We start from the raw sequence: 23,784 nt of genomic DNA, 5'->3' as shown, positions 1-23,784 counted from the left end.
ACTAAGATCGTTGCAATCGGTACTTTTAATACTTGATCGATTAATAACAACACTGAAATAATTTCACGGATGTATTGCTCAGTGAGAGACCGTTAAATAATCGGCCATCTTTGCTCAGCATTGACAAGGGTTTTCGAGGGTACAGATAACTACTACAATCGTTGAAACAATTCTCAAAACTCGGCTTCCGTCTTGATTGTCCATATCAAGTGGTTTCGTATTCAAGATAATGGAGACCGGCCATGCTACTTGACAGCTTTGGTCCCCCCCCCCCCCCCAGACGGTTGGAGTCGAAATCGTCGGTTGGCCATTCATTCGTTCGGAGCTCCATCGGCGGCGGCAGCACCTCCTGGGCTGTTTATTCAAACGATTTTTCTAACCTAGTTTTTATCTGGATTTGCTCTCAAGCATATCGTAAGACCAAAAAATTCAGCGAATTGTCGATATCGAATTTGATCGTGTACGTAATCCCCTTTCCGGTCGGATTCCTCGGTAGGTGTATATGCAAGGCAATAAATGAGGGCCTTATTTCGAATTTTTATACTATGATTTGACTTTATATCACGGACGATGATATTTTAATATATTTTGTAACGCGTCGAAATATATTCTGAGTTTTATTATTTCTGATCAGATTTGAAAGTAACCAATCTTCATAATTATCGATATACTCGATTCAACGGTTGATTGGAGGATTGATTAAACTTCCATTCAATCAGCTTCTATATTTCCCTTCTAGATGTCTCTGCATACTATTTTCGCGCCTTCGAGTAGCTCCAAAAAATACTCTCAAGTCAACAAACCACTAAACAATTTAGCTCTTAGGAAACGATAGAATTGTGCTAGTGATAATGAGAAAAAAAATATTCTAATTTTCATGGTATAATTTGTATTAAATGAAAAAATTACTTTGGATCCATTGTTAAATATTCATTTGATGGCTTTGTGACGATATAAATATATATATATAGAGAGGTTCGTGGATATATAGGTTGAATATTATCGAAATAGTGTTCCTATATGGAGCCTATGGAACTTTATTTTTTTTAATCTATCAATGGATATTGTCTGCGACTAATAAAACAAACTTCCTATTTTTACGATGATTTGGTTTGATTTAAAATAGAGATTCTGTAGAGACGGTAGAGACAAGTGACAGGTGATTCAAAATTTGTTTGCGCGGCGAGAAGCCCCTTGGAAAAGTAGTTACGTGGAGGGGGATTCGGTGTTGGCAAGCAAGTGTCGGTCAAGTGGTTGTGTATTCCGGGTTCCGGGTTATTGAAAATAGTCTCAAGTGAGCAGAGCATCTAATCAGCTGTCGCCCGTGCAGTTGAATGTATCACAAAATTGCATCGTCGTTGGTCGCAGTCGTTCTGCGTATTCCGATGCGCCATGGAAAAATAGTGTGTTAGACATGAATTCGTAGATAAATAAAGGTGGGAGGTCGAAGACAAGTGTATAAAAATAATGGCGGAGAAACATGAGCAGATACCGCCAAGAGATAGTGGCGAGATTTTTATTCCATTGTTGTTATTATCGTCCGCGATTTTTTGGTACATTATAGGTTAACAGAATTTTTTAAATTTCTCGTCTATGATGGCAATCCTCGCCACCCACACAAAAAGTGTATAAATGGAAGTGTGTAATCGTTTAAATGTGTACATAGTTGATTTGCGGTTGTATCGAAACTAAAGGAAGAAAGCGTACAGCTCGCGTCATCGGAAACGTCATCTTTATTTATATTAGGAAATACGAAATTATCAATCATGCGTTTTAACAAACAAGAATTGATGACATTGGCGACTCAGCCGTCGCAAAAATTCGAAAAGGAAGGAACTTTGTATGTACGCGAAAGACAGGAAGGTTTCTTTCGACGAACTGACAGTAAGTACTACTTGGTCAATATTTTCAAATTTTTGTATTATTTGTACTGATATCTTTACATATACATATATATATATATATATATATATGTTCTCCCGATCGATATAAGAATGTCGGAATGTTATTTTTAAATTTTATATTGGGTGGGTGCCCTAAGAATGACCGTTTTTAACGAACCAATAACAAACATTAAACACTCAAATTCTCGAAAAATTCGCTCAACTTTTTTTTATCAATGTATAATTCGATGGATTCCTTTTCATCGCTCATTCACTGTTGCACCAACCCTACTAATTGACTCTCGATTTGCCGCTGCTCCCCCCCTTTCCCTTGGTTAATTTTTTCTACAATTTGCAAACACACTTGTAAAAAATTGTACATTGGCCCCCTCTCATCTTGTTATAAATTTGATAATTTTAAAAAATATTTTTTCAACTGCATGAATCGACAAGGCAGAAAGTTGTCAAGTTTCTGTATTCTTGTTATATGGATATTGAATTAAAAATTGAGAACTCAACGCTCTTCTATGCTATGTTTACGCATGACATTCTTATAGTGATATTTTACATTGTCATGAAATTAGATAAAAATATGTCATGTCCTGTTATAAGATTCAGAAACAAACTATTTTTTAGAAAATTGTCTGAAGTGTTTCGTTATAATTCAAATAAGAATTAAAAAATGTTGCTATGTTCCAATAAGATTTCTGAATGTTGAAAATGAATGAGTATGTGTCAAATGATATTTTTTTACTTATTAATAAATAGTTAAACTTTTTCAGACAAGTTTTGAGTTTTGTGGAATCAATTACTATTCAACAGTAACGAAACACATTGAGTGAATATTTGATTGTTTATTTCTTGCATCCAATGGATACGTAGAATTTTGGCTGCAATATCTTCTGTACAGTGTTGCATACAATTTAAACCCAGCGCAAAGACAAAAAACAGCGGAGACAATTCTGTGATTGACCGACTTGATCTTCGTCGCTTTGGCAATAAAACGTATTTACAAAAAAAATGATTGTAAATGCAATATATTCCGTGAAGTAATGATGAGAATGACAACGATAATCGTATTGGTGCATTGTACAATTTTACAGGTAGTACAAGTGAAAAGATTGAGATGAAAAGAGAAAACGGAAAGAGACACAAGTCTTTAAGAGATTTGAGTTGCGTCTCAGCAGGCACAAGTAACAAAGGTACATAAACAGCAGCCACGGAGAGTGTATATTTAACACTTAATTATCGGTTTCTTCCATTGTTTCCTGGACTAACACAATTTAATTCAATTCACACTGTCGGCAAATTTTTTTGATTTTTGACTAATGCTTCTGTTCGCCGGGCAGGGGGTGCACCAAGCACCAGGATATAGGTATATAAAAATGGTACACAATACACATAAGCTATTACACATGCATCGAACAACCAATATTAAGGAAATTCGTTTGAACTAGGAGCGCATTATGTGCTTTTTTCACATCCGTAATTGAAAAATTTTTAGATCTTTTTTCTTGGGTGACAACTCAATGTTAAACCCTGATGTTCGTAGCCCCAAATTATCACTCATTTCAATCAAATCTTGAATCTGCATTTGGAAATACACGAATGATCACTGCATCAGCACGATTTTTGTTTATTGCACGTTTGTAAAGTTTCAACGATTAATTAGTTCAATTGTTGTACAATTGTGAATAATATTGTTTGCATGTACATAATTTTCCATAGAGAAGCTCTGTGTTTGCACCCTCCTCAATTATTTTTGCTCTTTGTTGAAATTTGGTGTTGGGAAAGTTTGGTAATTGAATTCATTTTGAAACGAGTGCTTTTGTGACAAATTATAATCACTGTTTTTCATTCTTTTTTTCCGTTAATTCTAACAGCGAGCTCCGAACGATGGTGTCGTCTACGTGGGAATCTTTTATTTTACTTCAAATCTAAAGAACAATGGTCAGAGCCGCTCGGTGTCATCATTTTGGAGCATTGCACATTCAGACTGGACGAAACGAGTCAAGATATTTACTTCGGCTTTAGTATTGGTAAGCTCACTTAACTAGCTTGTTGTCAATTAAATTCATCTATTTCTCAAACAATATTCCGTAACTTCAGAAACGGTCGTGAAAAGTGATTATGAAAATGATATGAAAAAGCAACAGGAATAATGATTTCGCAGTGATTCACCAATGAAGCAAGAAGATATTTTTTCAGATGCTAAAGAAAATTTTGTATTCCAATGTATTTTGAAGTCTTTGAAAATGTTCTGGACTAATAACAGTTTATGAAATCAAAAAATGTCACATTATGAAATTGGAAATTATTGTTCTAACGGAAATCAAAATAATTCAATAATTTGCGTGAAAAAAAAAATTAAAATTAATTTTTTTCAGTTATGTCCAATTCAGAACGAGCCTGGCTCAAATGTAATTTTCGACTCTATCCTGGGGTATCGATATTTCATAAAAATAAAAATTATTGTTCAATGGAATGAGGAATTATGATTCTAATAGGAAAAGAAATTCTTCAGTAGTTCACTAACAAAGCTGTAAAAGCTGCTTCAACAATTAATCATTATTGTTCTCATTCCTCCCATTTCGAGATCTTTGACCTCATACTGGATGAATAAAGATTTCGATCGAACTCGATCGTATAATTGAGACGTTTTGTGGTTTAATTTCTGTTTTTTTTTGTTAACTAGTTTTCGATGGAGGTCTTTTACAACAACTGGGTGCAAGCTCTTCGGAAGAACGTGATACCTGGTTGCAGGCGTTACAGTTGGCGAGTTACGAGTGCATGAGAAGTCAATTGTTAGCATTGCGTCAGCGTATCGAGGCTTGCAGTGGTCACAAGCATGACACAGACATCCACATGTTGCGGCTTCAGCGTGGCATCGTTACGGGTTTCGTATCGTCACCTACCACATTTTAACGTCAAATATCTTATTTCGTTGAGTTTTTTTCGTTTATTTTTATACTGTCAAATGCAATGTTTTAACCATTTCCTCCGCTTCTTTCCTCTTGCAGATCCAGCGGAAATTCCTGTGTGCGAAATATCGGTCGCTTGTGACAATCTATTGTGCGATGGACATGGTCGTCCACCTAATCCCGTTTTAGAAATTGACGTTCAAACTGTTCGCAGGAGGACTTGGATTAAATACGCTAAAACTGAAATTGTTGAGGTTCGATACGTTCACGACCTATTATAAAAAAGTTGAATATTCATTTCACTTTCCGAATGAATTAGAGATGACGAAATTATCGAAATTCTATTGAAAAATCTTTTAATTCTATTAACAAAAACAATCAACTTTTGCATCGTGTGACACGAATTTTTTGATTTGCTACGTTTTTCTACCTTTTATGAAGCTTTTTCGTTTCGAATCCTGTTTTCTGTTCATTTTTGAGACAGCTTTTTCAAAAATAGTCCTTCAATGGACTTGGAATATCGTAAATATGACTATCAATTGTCAAAGTCGCCGTAAAACAACTTTGAAGTATCCGTCGATGGCTCTTGGTTGAAAAAATGCACTAATGATTTTTCAGACTCATTGTTTTCTGGTTCAATACTTTTCGAATCCTAATTCATCAAAATTTTTGGTTAAAACTCCGCATAAGTTATCCTCGAACAAAATTAAAAACGAATAAAATTTGAAAATAAATGAATTTAGATTTAATTCGTATGCGTTTAATGAATTGCTAAAATCCAGTTAATTGCGGATTGGATTAAAACCAAAAACCAATAAACAGTATTTGAACTCGTGTTTTTCCTCAAACTAACATCTTCCATTCTCAATATTTACAGCGAAGTAGTAATCCAAGTTTTCTGACAACGGTAAGCTTCAGAGCGAGTGACGATCTGACGATCGACAGCAAAGTTCGAATAACTGCTTACGACGTGCGGGAACGGGTCAGTCAAACGGCAACACCGATCGGCAGCGCTATCGTAACATTTGGTGCTGTTCAGGACACCCCGAGACTGAGAATACCATTGAAATCGCCCAAATCGACAACAGTCGGTTTTTTAACGATCAACGTATGGAATTTGGAGGCTGAAGACAAAGGGAACAGTACGGAGAGCACTCCGTCTCGTAACGTGCTTCCTTCGACTACAACCACAAATGGCGACCAGGTTTTTATCTTTTCATTCATTCATGTTTTTCTCTCATTTCGATATTTTTGTGTGTCGTTTCATTCATTTTTATTACTAGCCCACTAAACCAATGGTTTTTGCAGATTTTCACGCACAGACGATCGCACTCTTTGCCACCGAGACTTGGAACGAAAATCAAACTTCCTCACCAAGGGCAACTCAAGTTTCTGTTCGCAAATCCTTACGTTCAAACTTATAGGTCAGTACCCACCTGGAAGCAATGAATAAACGATGATACAAGATATTTTGAGATTTTTTTAAAATTGATTGAATTTTTTCATTCTTAGGTTTCATTCTGGCCTCGGAGGTGATATTTGCGTTCATGAGATCATGGCTGAGAGTAAACTCTGCTTCCAATTTCCTCAACAGTTATTGTAAGTCATCTTTCAAAACTTTAATTATTTTTTGAATTTTTGCATGCTTTACGTTTTCATGACTCCATTTTTTTTATGAATAGATATTAAGTCGAGTATTCCTTACGCGAAAAACGAGGTACGCTCGTTCTTAAGGATATATTGCACAGGCGATACAATGTTGCCATGCTAAACCATGCTAAAAACATAAAAAAATTCAAAATGATCAGAATTTTATAAAATTTGGTGAACATATTCTTTAGTGCCAAATTTGACAATACAAATTTTTTAAGATTTTTCTTCTGTACAGTTATCGAGTAATTGATCACTAAAGTTCACGTGTATAAGCATAGCGTTTCCATATATATAGGTATACATTCCGGGCATAAGAAATCTGCTTTAATGCGTAATTACTTGATAACTAAACAGAAGAAAATTTTGAAAAAATTTGTGTTTTCGCACTTGATGTTGAAGAACATAATCACCAAATTTGATCAATTTCTAATTATTTCGACTTTTGTATAATTCACCCTTAAGGATATTTGGTACGGGCTTACAATGTTGCCATGCTAAACCATGCTGAAAACATAAAAAAATTCAAAATGATTAGAATTTTATAAAATTTGGTGAACATATTCTTTAGTGCCAAATTTGGCAATACAATTTTTTTAAGATTTTTCTTCTGTACAGTTATCGAATAATTGATCACTAAAGTTCACGTGTATAAGCATAGCGTTTCCATATATATAGGTATACATTCCGGGCATAAGAAATCTGCTTTAATGCGTAATTACTCGATAAATAAGCAGAAGAAAATTTTGAAAAAAATTGTGTCTTCGCACGTGATGTTGAAGAACATTATCACAAAGTTTGATCAATTTCTAATTATTTAGACTTTTGTATCATACATCGTTAAATTGCGATTGAGCGCTATGAAACATTTTTATTGTCATGCCTGGCTCAGTCGGTATTGTACTAGCTGGATTATAGAATAGTCGCGTTATCATCACCCATATCGGGTTCACTCCCTCTTCTCATAAGCACGCGGATCCGTCTCCGATCAGAGTCGACGAAGATCTCGGCGATTTTACTACGGCTTGCATTTTCATGCTCAGCACTCTGCGTTAGCGTTATTCACATTGACAAAGAAACCTCGCTTTTTGCTTGTTATCAAGTTCTATGTGAAGGATTTTAGTTAGTTTGGTTAAATGTGAAGAAGTGACTGTTCTCAAGTGAAAACAGCGCGTAGCATCGCTTCGGAACATTTCGAACAATTTCGATTTTCAACTGTGTTCGGTGGCAGTAGCAGTGCGGATGCTAACGTTCGAACCTTAGAACTACTTGCACAGCGCAGGTATACCTCAAATTCTCAACTAATTTCACGAGTCCGTGATTCACACAATTTCAACAATGGCGGACGCCCAGAAAAAATCTGCTGAAAAAAAACCAGATAACAATGCGACTGTGAAGAACGAGAAGGAAAAATTAGCTGAAACCGTCCTGGCATTTCGGATACAAACTCAGATGGGACGAGCGAAATTCCTCAACTCAGCAGCGGGTTACAGCCTAAGCATAGGAAGATTAAACCCCCTCGCAATAAGGAATTTTATTGCAGACATTGAATACCATTATAAGCAATTTTTAATAACCCATGCTAAGTTGGAAGAAGATTGTTCTCCAGAATTATTGACACTTCCGTATATGCAGAATAACGTGTTCGGGGAAGTTTGCAAAGATTATTGGTCTGCTAAATCAATATACCTCGAATACTTTAACTGAGACGTCAATGTTAAGAGCACATGATGTACTGATTAATCTGCAGCATCGCTCGAGCGTTTTATAAAATCTTCGGGATTATATTTCGAAGGGATTCTTCTACTGCTCGACTTATCAACGATTCTCGGCATTCTGTTGGAACGATTTCTAAACTGTTGCTCTGTCAACTATGTGTAGTTTCGATTCGGTTTTGTATCACGACGACGACGATTTGAATTGTCATCTCTGTTATTTTGTAACACGTCGATATTTTCGTGAGCTTATATTCTCTAATGAGCTTTGTTCACAGAGTTATTTCTTCTGCTAAAAAATCTTTTTTTCATACTCTCCTGCGAATAAAATATCTTTCAACATTTCAAGGTTTTCAAAGGTAACTTGTATCTCCCTCCCCTCGAATACAAAGGTGATGTGTACAGAGAAAAAATGAGCACTAGAATCGAATCGACGACTTCGCACTTTCAGAGCAAGAAATTTTCAACTCCGACCAATGGAAATGAAAAAAAGTCTGAGTCATGCAAGATTGTGACAAAAATGTGTCAAGACATTTTTTATTTCAATTAATCGAACGGCGCGAAAAATTTCCATTTCTTCTCAATTTTTATTTCATCGTCACTTTGCATCAGGACGTCATTGGCGGTTGCGGTGCGCTCGTACACAACACGACACGCGATTGAAAAGCCTCTTCTGTTTTGTGTTTTTTCTTCTTATGAAAAAATATTTTGTAATGCAATATTTGATGGTCTCATAAGAGAACTCGGTGTTCTTATCAATTATTTTTCAAACAAATTAGTCTAGATATAAAAGTGCCGATTGATTGCGATTATTCTCAGGTTTTATTGATTAACTCGTGACGCGGCGTTGCACTGTTCGACTAAAGTAAAACATTCAAAACCGAAAATTCCGAAACCAGTTTCCGCGATGTTTAATTTTTTTCCAATTCACTTGTTACTCATTTTCAAACAAAATAACTAAAAATTTGTAACGCTGACGGACAATTATGTAAAAAAAATTATTATTTGACGCATTACGCTACGAGAATAGCAGAAATGCTACCGCCAATTACGAAATAAACTGGGCCCCAGAGAAAATGGGCAATCCTCCTAGACTAAGCTCAATTCGTTGTCGACACGCTTCAGTCGAAATTCGGTTACCCCTTCCTTCAAATCACGATTCAAAACTCGTGTCAGTTCAGCCACTTGGGCCGGGGCTACGTAAGAATGTTTGTTGTTCTACGACCTCACGTTCAACATTGTAACGATTTTCAGTACAGCTCTGATTAGCTGGCACGTCACGCCTGATCGCCAGTTTTCTGAAAAGTGCTGAAGTGCCAAGTTATCGGAACATTTCGAAAGCGGAAGAAGTCTTTCCTCGTGATCTTCAATGTCAAAGTTTTAATCCGAGTCGGTTTCGTACAACAAGCGTGACCATTTTTTTTATTGCTGTAAAAACAAACGGTATTCGAAGAGACATCGTTTTTCGAAACTATTCGAAATCTCTCGCTTCCAACGATCAAAGATACTCTCGTATGCGAGATCCCAAAGTTGACCTTGAAGTGCCTTGCGTTGGAACAACAAAGTCCGAACGTTCGAGTGTTCGCTCATTGAATCGAGTCGAATTTTTCTCTTCTTCGTTACCGTTCAGTTCGATTGCCACTGGAATTCAAAATGTCTAACAGTACTAAAAGTAATGTGGTGAGAAATCCTGCTGCCATGCACACACAATTACAACATCAGAAGCGAGAATCGGTCGAAACTATTTTGTATTTTCGCGTAAACATGCAGATGACTCGACTCATGTTACTCGAAGCCGCTGAAACAGTGTCTTCCCATGACCTTGAGCATGCATACTTCATGTACGGTGGGTCAATCGCTGCGAATAATCTGAAAATTGAGCATATCGAAAATCACTACAGCCAGTTCTTGACAACCCATCAATCAATGGAGAAGCTTTGCACACCGGATTTCTTCACTCATCCGTACATGGTGGATAAAGTTCTCGAACGCGCTTCCAACGCCTACCAAAGAGCTAAATTCAATTTCTTGCAAATACGTGAAATACGTGACAGGCATGAGTTTGCACGCTCGTAGGCAGTCGCACAGGCTCGTCAACAACCGCCGTTTCATCAAAAACATCATGGCTCCGAGTTCCGGGATTTCGTGGTTTACTCTCAACGTCTGAAAAAGCTTTCCGAACAGTTTGAGTGGGGAGAACGAAAGCGACGCGGAAGAATTTGTGAAAACCGAAATTGCGCTGGGAAGATTTTAGATGCTTCGAAATCGTTATTGACGTCGACCGAAATACGATCCACTTCGGTTATCTTTCCAGTCGCCACCCGTAAGGAGACGCTCGCATATAAACATGTACGAGGATTACGAAGAATACAATCAACCGAGTCTCTTGTTAGGATTATATGGGGACTCGAGATGCTAGAAAACGCGGTGCCGCCTCGTTGGCTTTGTACGTGGAATTGTTGTGCTGACACTTGCCTTTGTAGCCGGAATGCGCGATTCAAAATTCTTCATTGCTGCCAATTTGTAATAAAATAACATTCACACGAATTTATTTACCCTGACGAGCTTTGTTTTTTTTTTTTTTTACCAATAATTCCTTCTTCTTCTAATCGTATTTCAAATAGACATTTTTTCTCGCAGTTCAAAGTTTTTGAACAAATAGAAAAATAAAAAAGACTCAAATCGTTCGCATCGCATTTTTTAAACAGAACATTTCCGATGTATTATGATCAGTGGAAATAAAAAAAAAAAATTCAACGCCGTAAATGATTTGCAGCTGTTCGCAATTTCGGTTACTCAGTCGGTGTGACGCATGACCTCAACACCGACGGGTTTGCGTTAAAATGCCGACTGCACCTTTGATCAGTCGTCGAAGTCAATAGTACATGATCTGGTTTATCCGTATTAACCCTCGACTGTATTATAAAATTTTCGGAAATATACCTCGGAGGGATCCTTTTACTGCTACAAATTGGCGATACTAATATTCAAAATAAACTTGAAAACCTCGCTTCTGCTCATTTCGTCGACGGCAGCGATTTTCGACTTTCTGTTGGAACGACTTTTAAACTGAGCTTTCACAAGTTTTTCTGTCAACTATGTATAATTCCGGTTCGGCTTTGTACTACGACAACGATTTGAAATATTTCATTTTTTTTCAATATTTTGTGACACGTCGATACTTTCCCCAGTTTATCTTCTCCAATGGGCTTTATTTCAATCGAAATTATACAAAATTTGTGATATTTTCGGACTATTATGTAAAAAAATTACTCTTTTCCTTTAAAAAACAAACAATAATTTGTTCTCTAGCGCATTACGTTACGAGCGAAAGCTCGACAGCGCCGCCATCTACGAACTAAACTGGGGGCAGGCCCCAGTGAAAGTGGACACGCAACACGCAAAATCTTTATATTGACTGTGCTTCCGTCTGCATCTCGATTCGGTGTCGATGCGTTGAAACCGTTGAAACTCGGTTACCCCTTCCCTAAATCACGATTCGAAACCCGTGTCAGTTCAGCCATCTTCCACCAGGGCTATCCAAGAATTTTTGTGACAAATGACTACAGGACTACAGGTTCTACATTGTAACGATTTGCCAGCACAACTCCGATTGGCTGACGCATTAGTCTCGATTGTTTTATTGTTAGTCTGCCGAAAGTCACCGAAGTGTGTAGTTATCGGAACATTTGAAAAGCGGGAGGGGAGAGGTCTTTCCTCTTGATCTTCAGTTGTCGAAGTTTTATCCGAGTTGGTTTCGTACAATAAGCGTGGCCTTTCTTTATCGCTGTAAAAGCCAAACGGTATTCGTAAAAAGACATTGTTTTTCCAAACTGTTCGGAATAAAAAGGTCTATCTCGCTTTCAGTGATCAAAGATACTAGAGCGCGAAATCTCGAAGTTGACCTCGAAGTGCCTAGCGTTGAAACAACAAAGTCCAAACGTTTACGTTAGAGTGTTCTGCCCATTGAATTGAGTTGAATTTTTCTGTTCTTCATTACCGTTCAGTTCGATTGCCACTGGAATTCAGAATGTTCAACAATACTAAGAATGATGTGAAAAATCCTGCTTCCATGAACAAGCAGTCGCCAGATCCGCAGTTAGTCAAAAATACTTTGGAATTTCGGGTATGCACCCAGATGGCTCGACTCAAAATGCTCGAAGACGAAGAAAAATTAGCTTCCGAATGTCAGATGAGTTTACACCATTCGGAGACGAAGACTTCAATTAGTCTGAAATTGGGGAGTATCGAAGATCATTATAGACATTTCTTGTTTACCCATGAATCAATGGAGGAGCTTTGTACACCGGATTTCCTCAGCCATCCGTACATAGTGAATTGTGTTTTCGCACGCGCTTCCAAAGCCTATCAAAACGCTAAAATCAGTTACTCAATAATACGTGATCAGTTGCGTTAACGTCGGTAAACAGAGTAGCATAGTTTCATCAACAACCGTCGCATCAAAAACATCATGGGTTCCAAGTTCTAGAGTTTAGTGATTTATTCTTCGTCCGAAAAAGTTCTCCGAACAGTTTCAGTCAAGTGAGGAATCTCGTATACAAAAGCAACGCCAAAAAATGTATAAAAACTGAAGTCGCGGTGAAAAGATTTCAGATGTATAGAAAACGTCATTGCCGTCGAACGAAATACGATTCGATCAGCTTATCTCTCTCCAGTCACCATCCATAAGGAGACGCTCGTACAAACAGATACGAGAATTACAAAGAATACAGTACGATTATTTAGGAACTTGAGATGCTAGAAAACCCAGTGCCCGTTGGCTTTGTACGTGAAATTGTTATGCCGGCACTTGCCTTTGTAGCCGGAATATGTGATTAAAAATTCTTCATTCCTGCCATTTTGTAATAAAATAACATTCACACGAACTTATTCGCCCTGACGAGCTTTGTCTTTTCCCTCACCAATAATTCCCTCCTCTCATTCTCCAACCCTGTGCAAAAAAACATTTTTTCTCGCCGCTCAAAGTTTTAATCGAACATTCGCCTCTGCTCGAACTCGTTCTTCATAAAAAAAGAAAAGACTCGAATCCTTCGCATCGTATTTTCGAAACAACATTTTCTACGCATTCTGATCAATGGAAATAAAAGAACTCAACGTCGCAGATCATTGGCAAAAATTGTTTGTTAGGACCTATCGGTTTCATAACAATTCAGAGATGTTTTCAGTTTTTCTGCGCACTTGCAGTTATTCTCTCGCATTTGCGTTAAGAAGGGTGGCTAGGGACGATACAATGTTGCCATGCTAAACCATGTAAAATAAATTAAAAATTTCAAAATGATAAGAATTTAATAAAATTTGGTGAACATATTCTTTAGAGTTAAATTTGAAAATACAAATTCTTTAAGATTTTTCTTCTGTACAGTTATCGAGTAATTGATCACTAAAGTTCACGTGTATAAGCATTGCGTTTCCATATATATAGGTATACATTCCGGGCATAAGAAATCTGCTTTAATGCGTAATTACTCGATAACTAAGCAGAAGAAAATTTTGAAAAAAATTGTGTCTTCGCACTTGATGTTGAAGAACATTATCACCAAATTTGATCAATTTCTTATCAATTTGACGAACGTAGCCACCCTCCTTAACTCGATCGGTATGGCGCATGCCTCAATACCGACTGACTCTCATTGAAATTCGACTGCCCCCTCTTCTCATGAACCAAAAGTATCGAAGCATACAAAGCCGGACATTTTTTATCATCGTCGAGTAAAATCTCGGTGTTTTTCTCCGTTGAGTTGACGCTCGAAGCGAGCTGTCTCCGACGTTTTCGATCTGAAATTCTCCAAGTGACGCGGTTCGGTCTTTCGAAAAGGATTTTAAGTGTATCGCTCCGGCTATTTTACAGTGACCCAAAAATCTCGTCGAGTTCACTCATTTTGTCGCGCGTTCAAAGTGACCTTTCCTAAAAACTTCGATATGTGAATCTGAAAAAAAACATCGTTTCTCGTGGACCAAAATCCACGCAAGTTTGCGTCCTCGGAGCTTAATTCGTCGCGAGAAAAAGTGGAATTTAAACGGTTTCGGCGAAAGACCGAGAGCTCCGAAGTTTTTCGAACAAAGCTTTCCTGGAACATTCGAGAACAGTTTCCATCTCGCTCGCGAGTGATAGCACTCGAGTCTGACATTCGAAGCATCGTTGACCTTGAAGTAGTCGGCAGTGAAATAAGTTTGAGCATTCGAGCTTCACGACTCTGTGTCGAGGCACGTACACTCGGCTTTTATCTACTAAAATACACTTCCGAACACGAATTTGAGCGTTTGTTCGAGCAGTCGAAAACTTCGGTCGTCGATTCTGTAAATTCATTCGGAACTACCGAATTCGTCTCGTATTGCTGCAACATTTTTTTCGCTTCTCTTTTACGACGTTCTTTGAAAAGATCTAATTCTCATCGTGGCCGAAATCTCCCAACTTAAATCAAAGCTTGACGGGTTTTTTAGAGTCCGCCTCAATTCACTCGGAGCAAAGGAACTCGCGATGGCTGACGAGGGTGAAAATGGCATTGAAAAAATGCTAGTTTTGGGTCAAGAGTTCGAAAGAGAAATATCTTTGGATTCAGATCCAAAGTGCGGAGAAGAAAAGCCTGCGGATTCGAGTGGAGAATTTGGGGAAGAAAAATATTTGGATTCCGGTCAAGAAATCGGAAAAGAAACATTTTTGGACTCGGCTCGAGAATTCGGAGGGGAAAAATGTTTGGATTCAGGTCAGGAGAGAGAAACGATTTTGGATTCGGGTCAAGAATTCGGAGAAGAAAAGACTTCGGATTTGGCTCAAGAATGCGTTAAAGAAAAAATGTCGGATTCCCCTCAAGAATTCGAAGTAGAAAAGAGCCGGAATTCGGATCGAAGTCAGGCCTCGGCTTCAGGAGCGGCCGTTCAACCGCCGAGCACATCGGACTCGAAATCGGTTCCGTCCCGGTGCTCCGGTGCTGGGCGCAAAGACTCCTCGTCGCCAGTCCGAGATGCAGCCTCGGCCAACAACGTTTTAGATTGTCGAGTTCGAACGCAAATGGGGCGAGTCCGAATGATGGAAAAGGCTCACGTCCAGTTGACGCGGCACTCGGATTTGGCGTCCGGTCCGCTGACTCTCTCGGAAATCGACACGCAGATCGAGTTCATAGAGAACCATTGGAATGAGTTTTCGAGGACTCATGAAAAGATCGAGGAGCTTTGCACCCCGGAGTTCCTGGAGCATCCGTACATGTTGGACGACGTGTTCGATCGGGCTTCCGCCGCCTACCAGAGAGCGAAAGAATCGTACGTCGCGGTACGGAATCGTTTGGAGAATTTGACCGCGAACAGCAGCACGGTGGCATCGATAAATTCGTCCCAAGACTCGCAGCCAGAGGGCCCAGAATTTCCGGCAGTTTTTCCCGACTGGAAGTCCTTCTCCGACCGCTTCTTCACTCTCGTGGGGAGTTCGACGCGCATAAGCAACCTGGAGAAGCTGGCGAGGCTGAGGAACGCGATGAGAGGCGAATCGGCCGCGCTGCTCGCCGAGTACCCCATCGCGAAAGAGAACTACGACGTGGTTTGGAAAAACATGATCGACTACTACGAGAGCCGACGAAATCTCGCGGATTCGCAGCTCGATCGACTCCTGGCGCTCGCTCCCCTCGAGAGAAGCTCCGCGAGGGCCCTTTCCAGCTTGGTCGCGACCGTGAACAACGTTTTGAGGACTTCGGACGCTCTCGAGTTGGCCGACGAGCACTTGCAGTGTCGGGTCATCCACATCGTCTGTCGCCTGCTCGACCCGAAGACGCGCCAAGCCTGGGACCTTCGCCTGGGGCCGCGCCTCGATCTCCCCGAACTTTCGGAACTGCTCGACTTCCTCGGGGCGCGGGCTCGCGAGCTGCAGGAAACGAAGCGCGAAAAAGCCCACGCAAGATCGTCGAGAAAGTCCGGTTCTCGTCACCAAAGTCCGACCCATTATTTGTCGGCTTCCCCGGAATCCAGCCGTCGAGAAGGTGCAGCGCGCTCTCGAGCGGACCCGGAAAGCTGCTCGTATTGCAAATCCTCGCATTACATCGCTTTCTGCCCCCATTTTCTGTCGATGGTCCAAGCGGATCGACGCGCGATCGTCAGAAGAATCGGCCTCTGCAACAACTGCCTCGGATTCCATTCCACGGCCGAATGCCGCAACGAAAAACGCTGCCGGAAGTGCGGAAAAAAACACCACACGCTGATCCACTCGGCCTCGTCCAGTGACCCTGGCACCTCCAGGACCGAAAGAAAATGGTCAACTCGCTTACGGCTCTCCAGTTGCGATCCGTATGAAAGCCATCGCCGAAGAGCTCAGGAAATTCGTGATCGCTTGGGATAGTTCGCTCCTCGAAATGTTCACCAATTTGCTCAAGAAACCGAATCAATCTCGATCGTATTTTATGCTATTTTGCCGAGTGCAGCAATTTATTTCGTGGGAAATGAATAAATCGCTCGGCCTCTTGGACTATTTTTTATCGGCGTCAACGATTTCCTGGTTTAATTGTTCGTGTGACTTGGCTTTGTATCGTGTTAAACGATCTGAAATACATTGGTTTGAAAATCTTACAAAATTTTCTTCAGAGTTTCTTTCATTTCTTCGCGGATTTCCTTATTTTTAGGATTTTACTCGAAAAAGTTACGTTCCTCGTCGCCAGTGACGGTTGCGATCGAACTTTCATCGTTGTTCGAACTCAATGGTGCGGTTCAACAAAGAGAAGAGGCGATTTGAAGAGATTCCGAAAATTATTTTACTCTCTAAGGTCACCTGCGATGAAAATAGGATTGCCAAAAATTGATGACAACTTGAGAAGATATAAAAAGTTTCTTTTTCATTCGAAACGTCATGAGGCCTTGAAATGCCTTTTTCTTTGAGGGAGGTCGACCAGAGCTCAGGTCACAGGATTTCGATCAAAGTGCCGAATAAATATTGTTTTCCATCATTTATTTTTCTCGCAAAATGTGAGGCTCAATTATCGATCTACTTGGAGAGTAAAAAATAATTAAAAGTAAAATTATGAAAATTAGTAAAAGTTCTGAGCATGGTCTGAAGAAAAAATTACCGTCGACTTCGTTTTTATGGAAAATTGAGTTGAAATCGAGCCTCCGACATCGAGTTTGTTTTGACACTCTGGAAATAAGGAGATTGGGCCCACCCAAGTCGACACGATCGAGCATTGAGCGAGTCATTTTAATAACTGTCATTTCAAATTATCTTAAAAGTAGTTGTTGATCAATCATTACAAAATTATGGATCTGACGGTATGTCGCTGAAGTTTCCAACGTTGAACTTCAACGAAATTGAAAAAAAAAAAAAAAAAAATTCGATTCACCTCTTTTTTTATTTCACGAATCATTTCAAGAGGACATAAAACGAAAACGTGCCAAGTTTGGTCGAAAAATTCATTCCGGAACACCCCCATCTCAAGGGTTAAAATTTTCGAAAATTTCAAAAAACGAGAAAATGACTTCCCACGATGGGTTCGAAACACGTTTCACGCGATTCTGAGTCGAATGAGACAAAGTTGTAATGACCGAAAAAAAAAAATTTTCGAAGGCAATAGACTATTAAAAAATTCCAAGGTTCGAAAAATTTCAAAAATTTCAAAAATCAAAAAATAACCTCCCATGATGGGTTCGAAACACGTTTCACGCGATTCTGAGTCGAATGAGACAAAGTTGTAATGACCGAAAAAAAAAAAATTTTCGAAGGCAATAGACTATGAAAAAATTCCAAATTTCGAAAATTTTGAACTTTTTCGATAATTGCTAAAATCGAAGAAATGATTTCCCACGATGCGTTCGAAACATGTTTCATGAAATTCTGAGTCGAATGAGACAAAAGTGTAACGACCATGTTTTCCACGTTTGAATCGACCATATTTTTTTTCTTAATGTTTAATCGGAATTTTGAGCTAATATTCTGTAAGAGCATAAAATTCTACGTCGATATACCTGAAAACAAAATTTTTTCAACGGCTATAACACAAAAAATAATCGCGTTGAAAATTTGGTAAAAAAAAACGCGACGCTCTGGCGTTAATGGGTTAAAAAGCACCCACGGAACACAATGTTCCGAAGCGAATTTTCCGATCAATCGTGGCAAGCCTCGGGAAGCAAATCTTGAATAAAAAAAAAAAAAGAATGATCATTTGTCTCAAAATTCGGCTCGGGACGGCCTTGTCGACAATTGTACCCTTATGACGGGGGTATTCCGGAACGAACATTTCGACCAAATTTGGCACGTCTTCTTTTTTTGATTCACGAAGTAATTCAGGATATAAAAAGGATATGAATGCCGATAGGAAAAATTTATACGAAAATTTCAACCCTCGAGATGGGGGTGTTCCGGATCGAATTTTTCGATCAAACTTGGCACGTCTTCCTTTTTTTCGCGAAGTGATTCCTTTCAACGCGAAGTGATTCGTGAAATAAAAAAGAGGTGAATCGAACCTTTTTTTTTTTCAATTTCGTTGAATTCCAACGTTGGAAACAAACAGCTTTTTTTTATATTAATATTGAATTGATTCAATCGACACAAATTTCCAGATCGAAAAAATGGTTGAAATGCATGCTTTTGAAATATTTAATTCTTATCGAAATAATCTCTGTTACTTATGTTTTGGATTTCAGAGCTATTTGGATCCACGAGGAGAAAGAGTTGCTGCAGGAAGTCGCTGGAATGGGAGAGCTCCGGGAGCCGTGGCACAACAAGCAGGTCCAATTGCTCGATCGTCATTTGCATCTCTTACATCTCTATTCTCAAGCTCGTGAAAATCTGTGCTCGTTCAAAGGTTTGTTGAATCGATCTTCGTTTCGACAGAATTTCGAACGAATGAATAAAATTTATTGAAAAACGTAAATTTTGATTTTTCGCAGGCAGTTACTTCAAGAGATCTTCGCGTAAAACCGACAGAACGCTCGAATTCGCTCCGGTTAATTTGCACCTTCAGAGGATGTGGGTACACAACGACACTTTGAACAAATGCGGATTCTACGACTTCATCAGCGTCGGAGCGTTCACGGCTCATTCACACAAGAGTAAAAACGGCGGTCTCATCAGGTAAACACTGAATGATGGAAAAAATATAAAATGAATTTTTGGAGGATTAAAGTAAAAATAAAAAATGAATTTGACATAAGAATTTTCGTCAATTTTTTCTTTCACACGATTCTTTAAATTTTCCAGATTAGTCCAAGCGTTGAAAGAATCGCCAGCTCGACACGCGAATCTCTACCAAGGATCGTCGAAAATAACGATGGCCCACGACGCGATACAAGCGATAAAACAATTGCGTCGTGACGTGGTCGAGGCGATGCGATCGCTGATGAAACTGGCGAGGGACAAGCAGACGAGCGGAATGTTGCCAATTTGCGAGGACATGATATCGAAAACGCGAATATTGTTGAGTCTCTGGGATCCTGGTTTGGTTGAAGAAGCCTTGACGTTTCTGGAGGAGCACAAAGTGGCGAAAATCCCTGAAGAAGATCAGCCAGAGCGTGGATTCAGCGATTCGACAACGTCGATCGCGAACCAGTCTCTTTCGCCTTTCAAACGAATAACTCAGAGGCTCAATTTCGATCTCAAAAGTTCCGATTTCGACGACTTCATTTCCCCGGACACGCCGGACTGCGTTCAAGATCTTTGGGTCGAGGGAACCGAAGCTACAAACAAGTACACGAGTTTGTCGTGCGATTGCGAAATCAACAGCAATTTGTGCATAAACAAACACGAGAATTTCGTTATATTTCCGGACGTCGACGATGAAACGGAGTCGGCGAATCCAACGAGCAGTAAAGAAAATAATAACGAAACGTCAAACGACGATCGAACGAACGAAGAAGACGAGGACGAGGACGAAGACGACGATGACGATGACGACGACGACGACGACGACAGAGTTCGCGCGAAATTCGACCTCGGAAAACGCTTCTTGGACACCCAAAAAATGTGCAATTCTCCTTCGGCTAATTATTACAAGCCTACCGACGAGCCTGAACCTTGGGACCTAACGCAATTGAATATCGAAGCCAGCGTCATGTGCTTAGTATCTAAAGTCAAATTTCTATGCGGACGATGCAGCAGCCCGGCTGTTCGATTGCGCAATAAAAATTCAATCGGAAGATCACAGAGCCTCAAATGTTATCTCGTTAATGAACGCGGAAATAATAGCGTTTCCGCTGTCGTTACGATTCAACCGAAAAATGATGCCATCATTACTGACGAGTCTAGCAAATTACTACTGAAAAAGAGCAACGATACTCAAACCTCTTGGAAGCAACCGCAACAACATTCAGGCAGTTCTGCACGAAGTGATAATCCCATTACTGCTATGACTAAAGCCAAGGATGGTGAGCTAGCTATGCTCCTTTAATCTCGAAACTTAATTTTTATAATTTTCTAATGTTTTAAAAAGTTTTATTTGCCTGTTGAAAAAATGCTTGTTTTTTCAAAATTGTGAGAGTGCATGTCTTCGATGAGTGTCATAATTGCCGGTACAATTGATATCGATTTCGTGCTTTATCAAAAAATTCTAAAATCTATTTTCTAATTTTCTGCATTACACAAATCCACAGTGTGCCAAGCCGTAGATACGATGACGCGAGTCATCAAAAATAACTCGACGGTACAAAGGAATAAATTCACCGAAGGATTGGACTTCGCCTCGATCGTCGATTGGACGTGCGAGCTACGGCCTAGCATGAAAAAACTGCGACAAGCGATGGACGGTCTGCTGAAAACTGCTAGACTGACGCATTCGGTATTTCGAGTACAGGAAGATGCGAAGAGAGCTCAGCGTGCTTGTAACGTCAGATATAGACGAGACGTTTGTTTTAGTCAAGCAGTGAGTCTTCAATATTCGTCGGATGTTTATGAATTTTTTAATCTTCGAGTACCGAAGACGAAGAATCACTTTTTCTAGCACATGTTATGTTGATTGCATTTTTTAAATTCAATTTTCAATCAAGAAATTAATGATAACGGTGGAAAATTCAAAAAACGATTCCGTTTGTACCTTCCTTTAACGTGTCATTCAGCAGAATGACACGTGCAACGAGTCATTCTGCTGAAGTATAAACGCTTTTATATTTTCTGAAGAATTCATACATTCGTGGTTTAAGGGTGTAGTTGTTATGAGAGATGAGCATAAAACGAGAAAAAAAGGGGATGAGCAGGCACTCGTATTTGACTGTCCACAGCTGACCGCATTGGTATCCGCTCTCATGGCAAAATTATGGTGCCAGCGTCCAGATCCGCTGTTCCTCCTTATTTTAACGACACTCGGACCTCTCGCATCCTTCGAAGGTCTTCTTAGTTACTATGGAAATGAAATAGACATGTGGGGTGACATGGCTGTAGCTGTTGAGGACATGCACACTGTTACATTCACTCTTTCTCGTTGTGGCATCAATTCGAGGTTTGTAGAGACCCATTTGAGGAGCACCGCTTAAAAATTTCACCGAATGAATTCAAAACTGAAAAACTAAATGGATTTTTGTGTGTAAAGACGTTTTTTGTCTCGTTTTAATTGTTTATAATATTTTTTACCAAATCGTCACTTTTTTTTTGTACTTTTTCGTTTATCGAAATGAAAATCGCTCGTGAAATTAGAAGAAGAAAAAGAAAAGAACCATTTTTTTTTGTTACAGAATCCACGAAGGAAAAGATGGGACCGTAATCGCGTCACAAATTCCTCTTCCACGAGTAGTAGGATCCCGTGCTGCTCTGACAGTAATGCTTCCAGTACCTGACGCCATATATTCGTTGCTTCCACTCGTTCCTGCCTCCCGACAGACCCTCTCCTTCAACATAACTCCAGTTTTTTTCAACATTGGCATTAACGAAAAAGCCACATTAGCCGAAAGCCTTGGAACTACCGGTCCTCAGGAAAAAAGCAATGTTGACAACTTCGATCGACTGAACGAGTATTATTTGAGGTTTAAGAAACTCAATTTGCCAACTGAAACCGGAACCACGAGACGTGAGTATTTTTCCAATCGGAAATGCTCTTCCAGTTATTCTGAATAATCTGTCTTTTCAAAGTTCATTCAAGTTTTATTGAAACAAAAAAACGATGGGAGTTTTTTGGAATTAATAATGGAAAAAGCGTTGCTTTGGACGAATACGAAATTGAATTTTTTTCAAATATAAATCAAATTTCATTTTTACTAATTCAATGTTTACGAAAATAAAAAAAAAGCTTAATTTTTTCTTTATATAATTATTTATGTAAATCTCGGTTGAACACTTTCATTAATATTTAATTGAGTAATATTTTTAAAATTAATATTCGACGATGCAAATGGAATCATTTTTCAAGTAAAAAATATTAAATAAATTATTTTTTAAATTTTAGTTGGTGCTAGATCGCCGATCAACCGGACCCTCGTCGAAATGATAAACGATTTAAGGTCTCAGGTTCACGCGAAAGTAGCAAAAAATACTTCCGTGTTACAATTGTCTTCGCAAATATGTCGCAGAATGAAAGGTTTGAGATTCACAAGCTGCAAAAGTGCCAAAGACCGAACAGGAATGTCGTTGACCCTCGAGCAAGTTAATATTCTGGCATCGGAGTATCATCTCTCGGAGCATGAATTCTTGCGTGCTTTGGACTGTATGCGCAGGTGAGTTAGGCAATTTAACTCCTGGATGCCGCATTATATCAGCTCGTTGAGTTGTAACCGAAAACCAGAGTCTTCTTACGTTGAGTGATCTTGGACAAATTATACGCCAAATTGAACTTTTTTTCATTACATCGATATGCCAGATGCGCCTAAGAAGGGAGAATTTCAATTTTATTCGCATCGTCAAAAGTGACGAAAAACGTGTAAAATGGTGCAATAAAAAAACGATTTTTTTTTGCATTTATGCAAATTTTACCATTCAATGTTTACCAAGTGGAATTTTATTGTACATTGTTCGCTTTCCGATCGAAAAACGATAAGAACAGTGTGCGATTAATAAACTGCTTCATCATGCACGGGGACCTTTCAATGTCGCGGAGAATATCGGGATAGTTTTCGACCCCCTCGTGGACCTTAGATTCAGAAAAATAAATGGTCAAAGCCTCAATTCGGAAGAGTTGAAATTTTTTACAAATTTCCACCATTATTTAGGGAGCTAAAGTTTTTTTCTATTTTCCAGTGAGGGTTGCAGACGTGAAAATACTTGGAAGAACATAGGTGTTCGAAAGTACACGTTCAAGAGTGCGATATCGTCTTTGCCAAAACTGTATCGTCCGCCAACAGGGACTTACGGATAAAAAGATTCGTAGCCACGAGAGGAAAGAAACAGAGTGTGCAAATCGAGGAGGAGTGAGAAAATATAGTAACGAAATGACCAAGTACAATATCCGTGAATATAAATCGGAGAAAAAAATTATTTAAAAGTAGAAAGCCGATCGAAGAAGAAAAGGTCAAGCGTAACGGACGTTTTTTCGTGAATGAAGTTCCATCTCGTTGTTCCTCCAACGAGATGGAAAAAAAAAGCAAAGATAAAAAAAGAGATTGAGGCTGTCGCCTCGTAAGTGATGAGATTCCTATTGTTTTTCTTTTTCTCTTCCGAATAAATTATTGATACAGAATTAAAACGAAATGTTGAACAACTGTCCC

At 39.2% G+C, this 23,784-nt stretch overlaps 1 protein-coding gene across 5 annotated transcripts; it reads left to right on the top strand.

Moving 5' to 3' along the window:
• The first annotated feature begins 1,108 nt into the window (after positions 1-1,108).
• LOC122417260 (inositol polyphosphate-4-phosphatase type I A) lies at positions 1,109-23,762 on the top strand. Of its 5 annotated transcripts, none has more exons than XM_043430639.1 (17): positions 1,754-1,884; positions 2,666-2,888; positions 2,987-3,085; positions 3,767-3,922; positions 4,579-4,779; positions 4,904-5,058; positions 5,682-6,008; positions 6,113-6,228; positions 6,317-6,403; positions 18,805-18,965; positions 19,051-19,234; positions 19,361-20,523; positions 20,749-21,017; positions 21,373-21,590; positions 21,823-22,154; positions 22,530-22,797; positions 23,318-23,762. In XM_043430639.1, the coding sequence occupies exons 3-17, from the start codon at positions 3,010-3,012 to the stop codon at positions 23,433-23,435; spliced, it is 3,831 nt and encodes a 1,276-aa protein (XP_043286574.1). In that variant the 5' UTR covers positions 1,754-1,884; positions 2,666-2,888; positions 2,987-3,009; the 3' UTR covers positions 23,436-23,762. The 5 variants fall into 5 exon arrangements, with proteins under 5 accessions (XP_043286570.1, XP_043286572.1, XP_043286574.1 ...); XM_043430638.1 differs by having other exon boundaries at positions 1,755-1,884; positions 2,766-2,888; XM_043430640.1 differs by having other exon boundaries at positions 1,777-1,884; positions 2,794-2,888.
• Positions 23,763-23,784: the final 22 nt, after the last annotated feature.

Source organism: Venturia canescens, chromosome 10, assembly GCF_019457755.1.
Source record: "Venturia canescens isolate UGA chromosome 10, ASM1945775v1, whole genome shotgun sequence".
Classification (NCBI taxonomy): domain Eukaryota; kingdom Metazoa; phylum Arthropoda; class Insecta; order Hymenoptera; family Ichneumonidae; genus Venturia; species Venturia canescens.
Note: the sequence above shows the minus strand (reverse complement) of the source record. Positions and strands in the feature narration are given on the sequence as shown.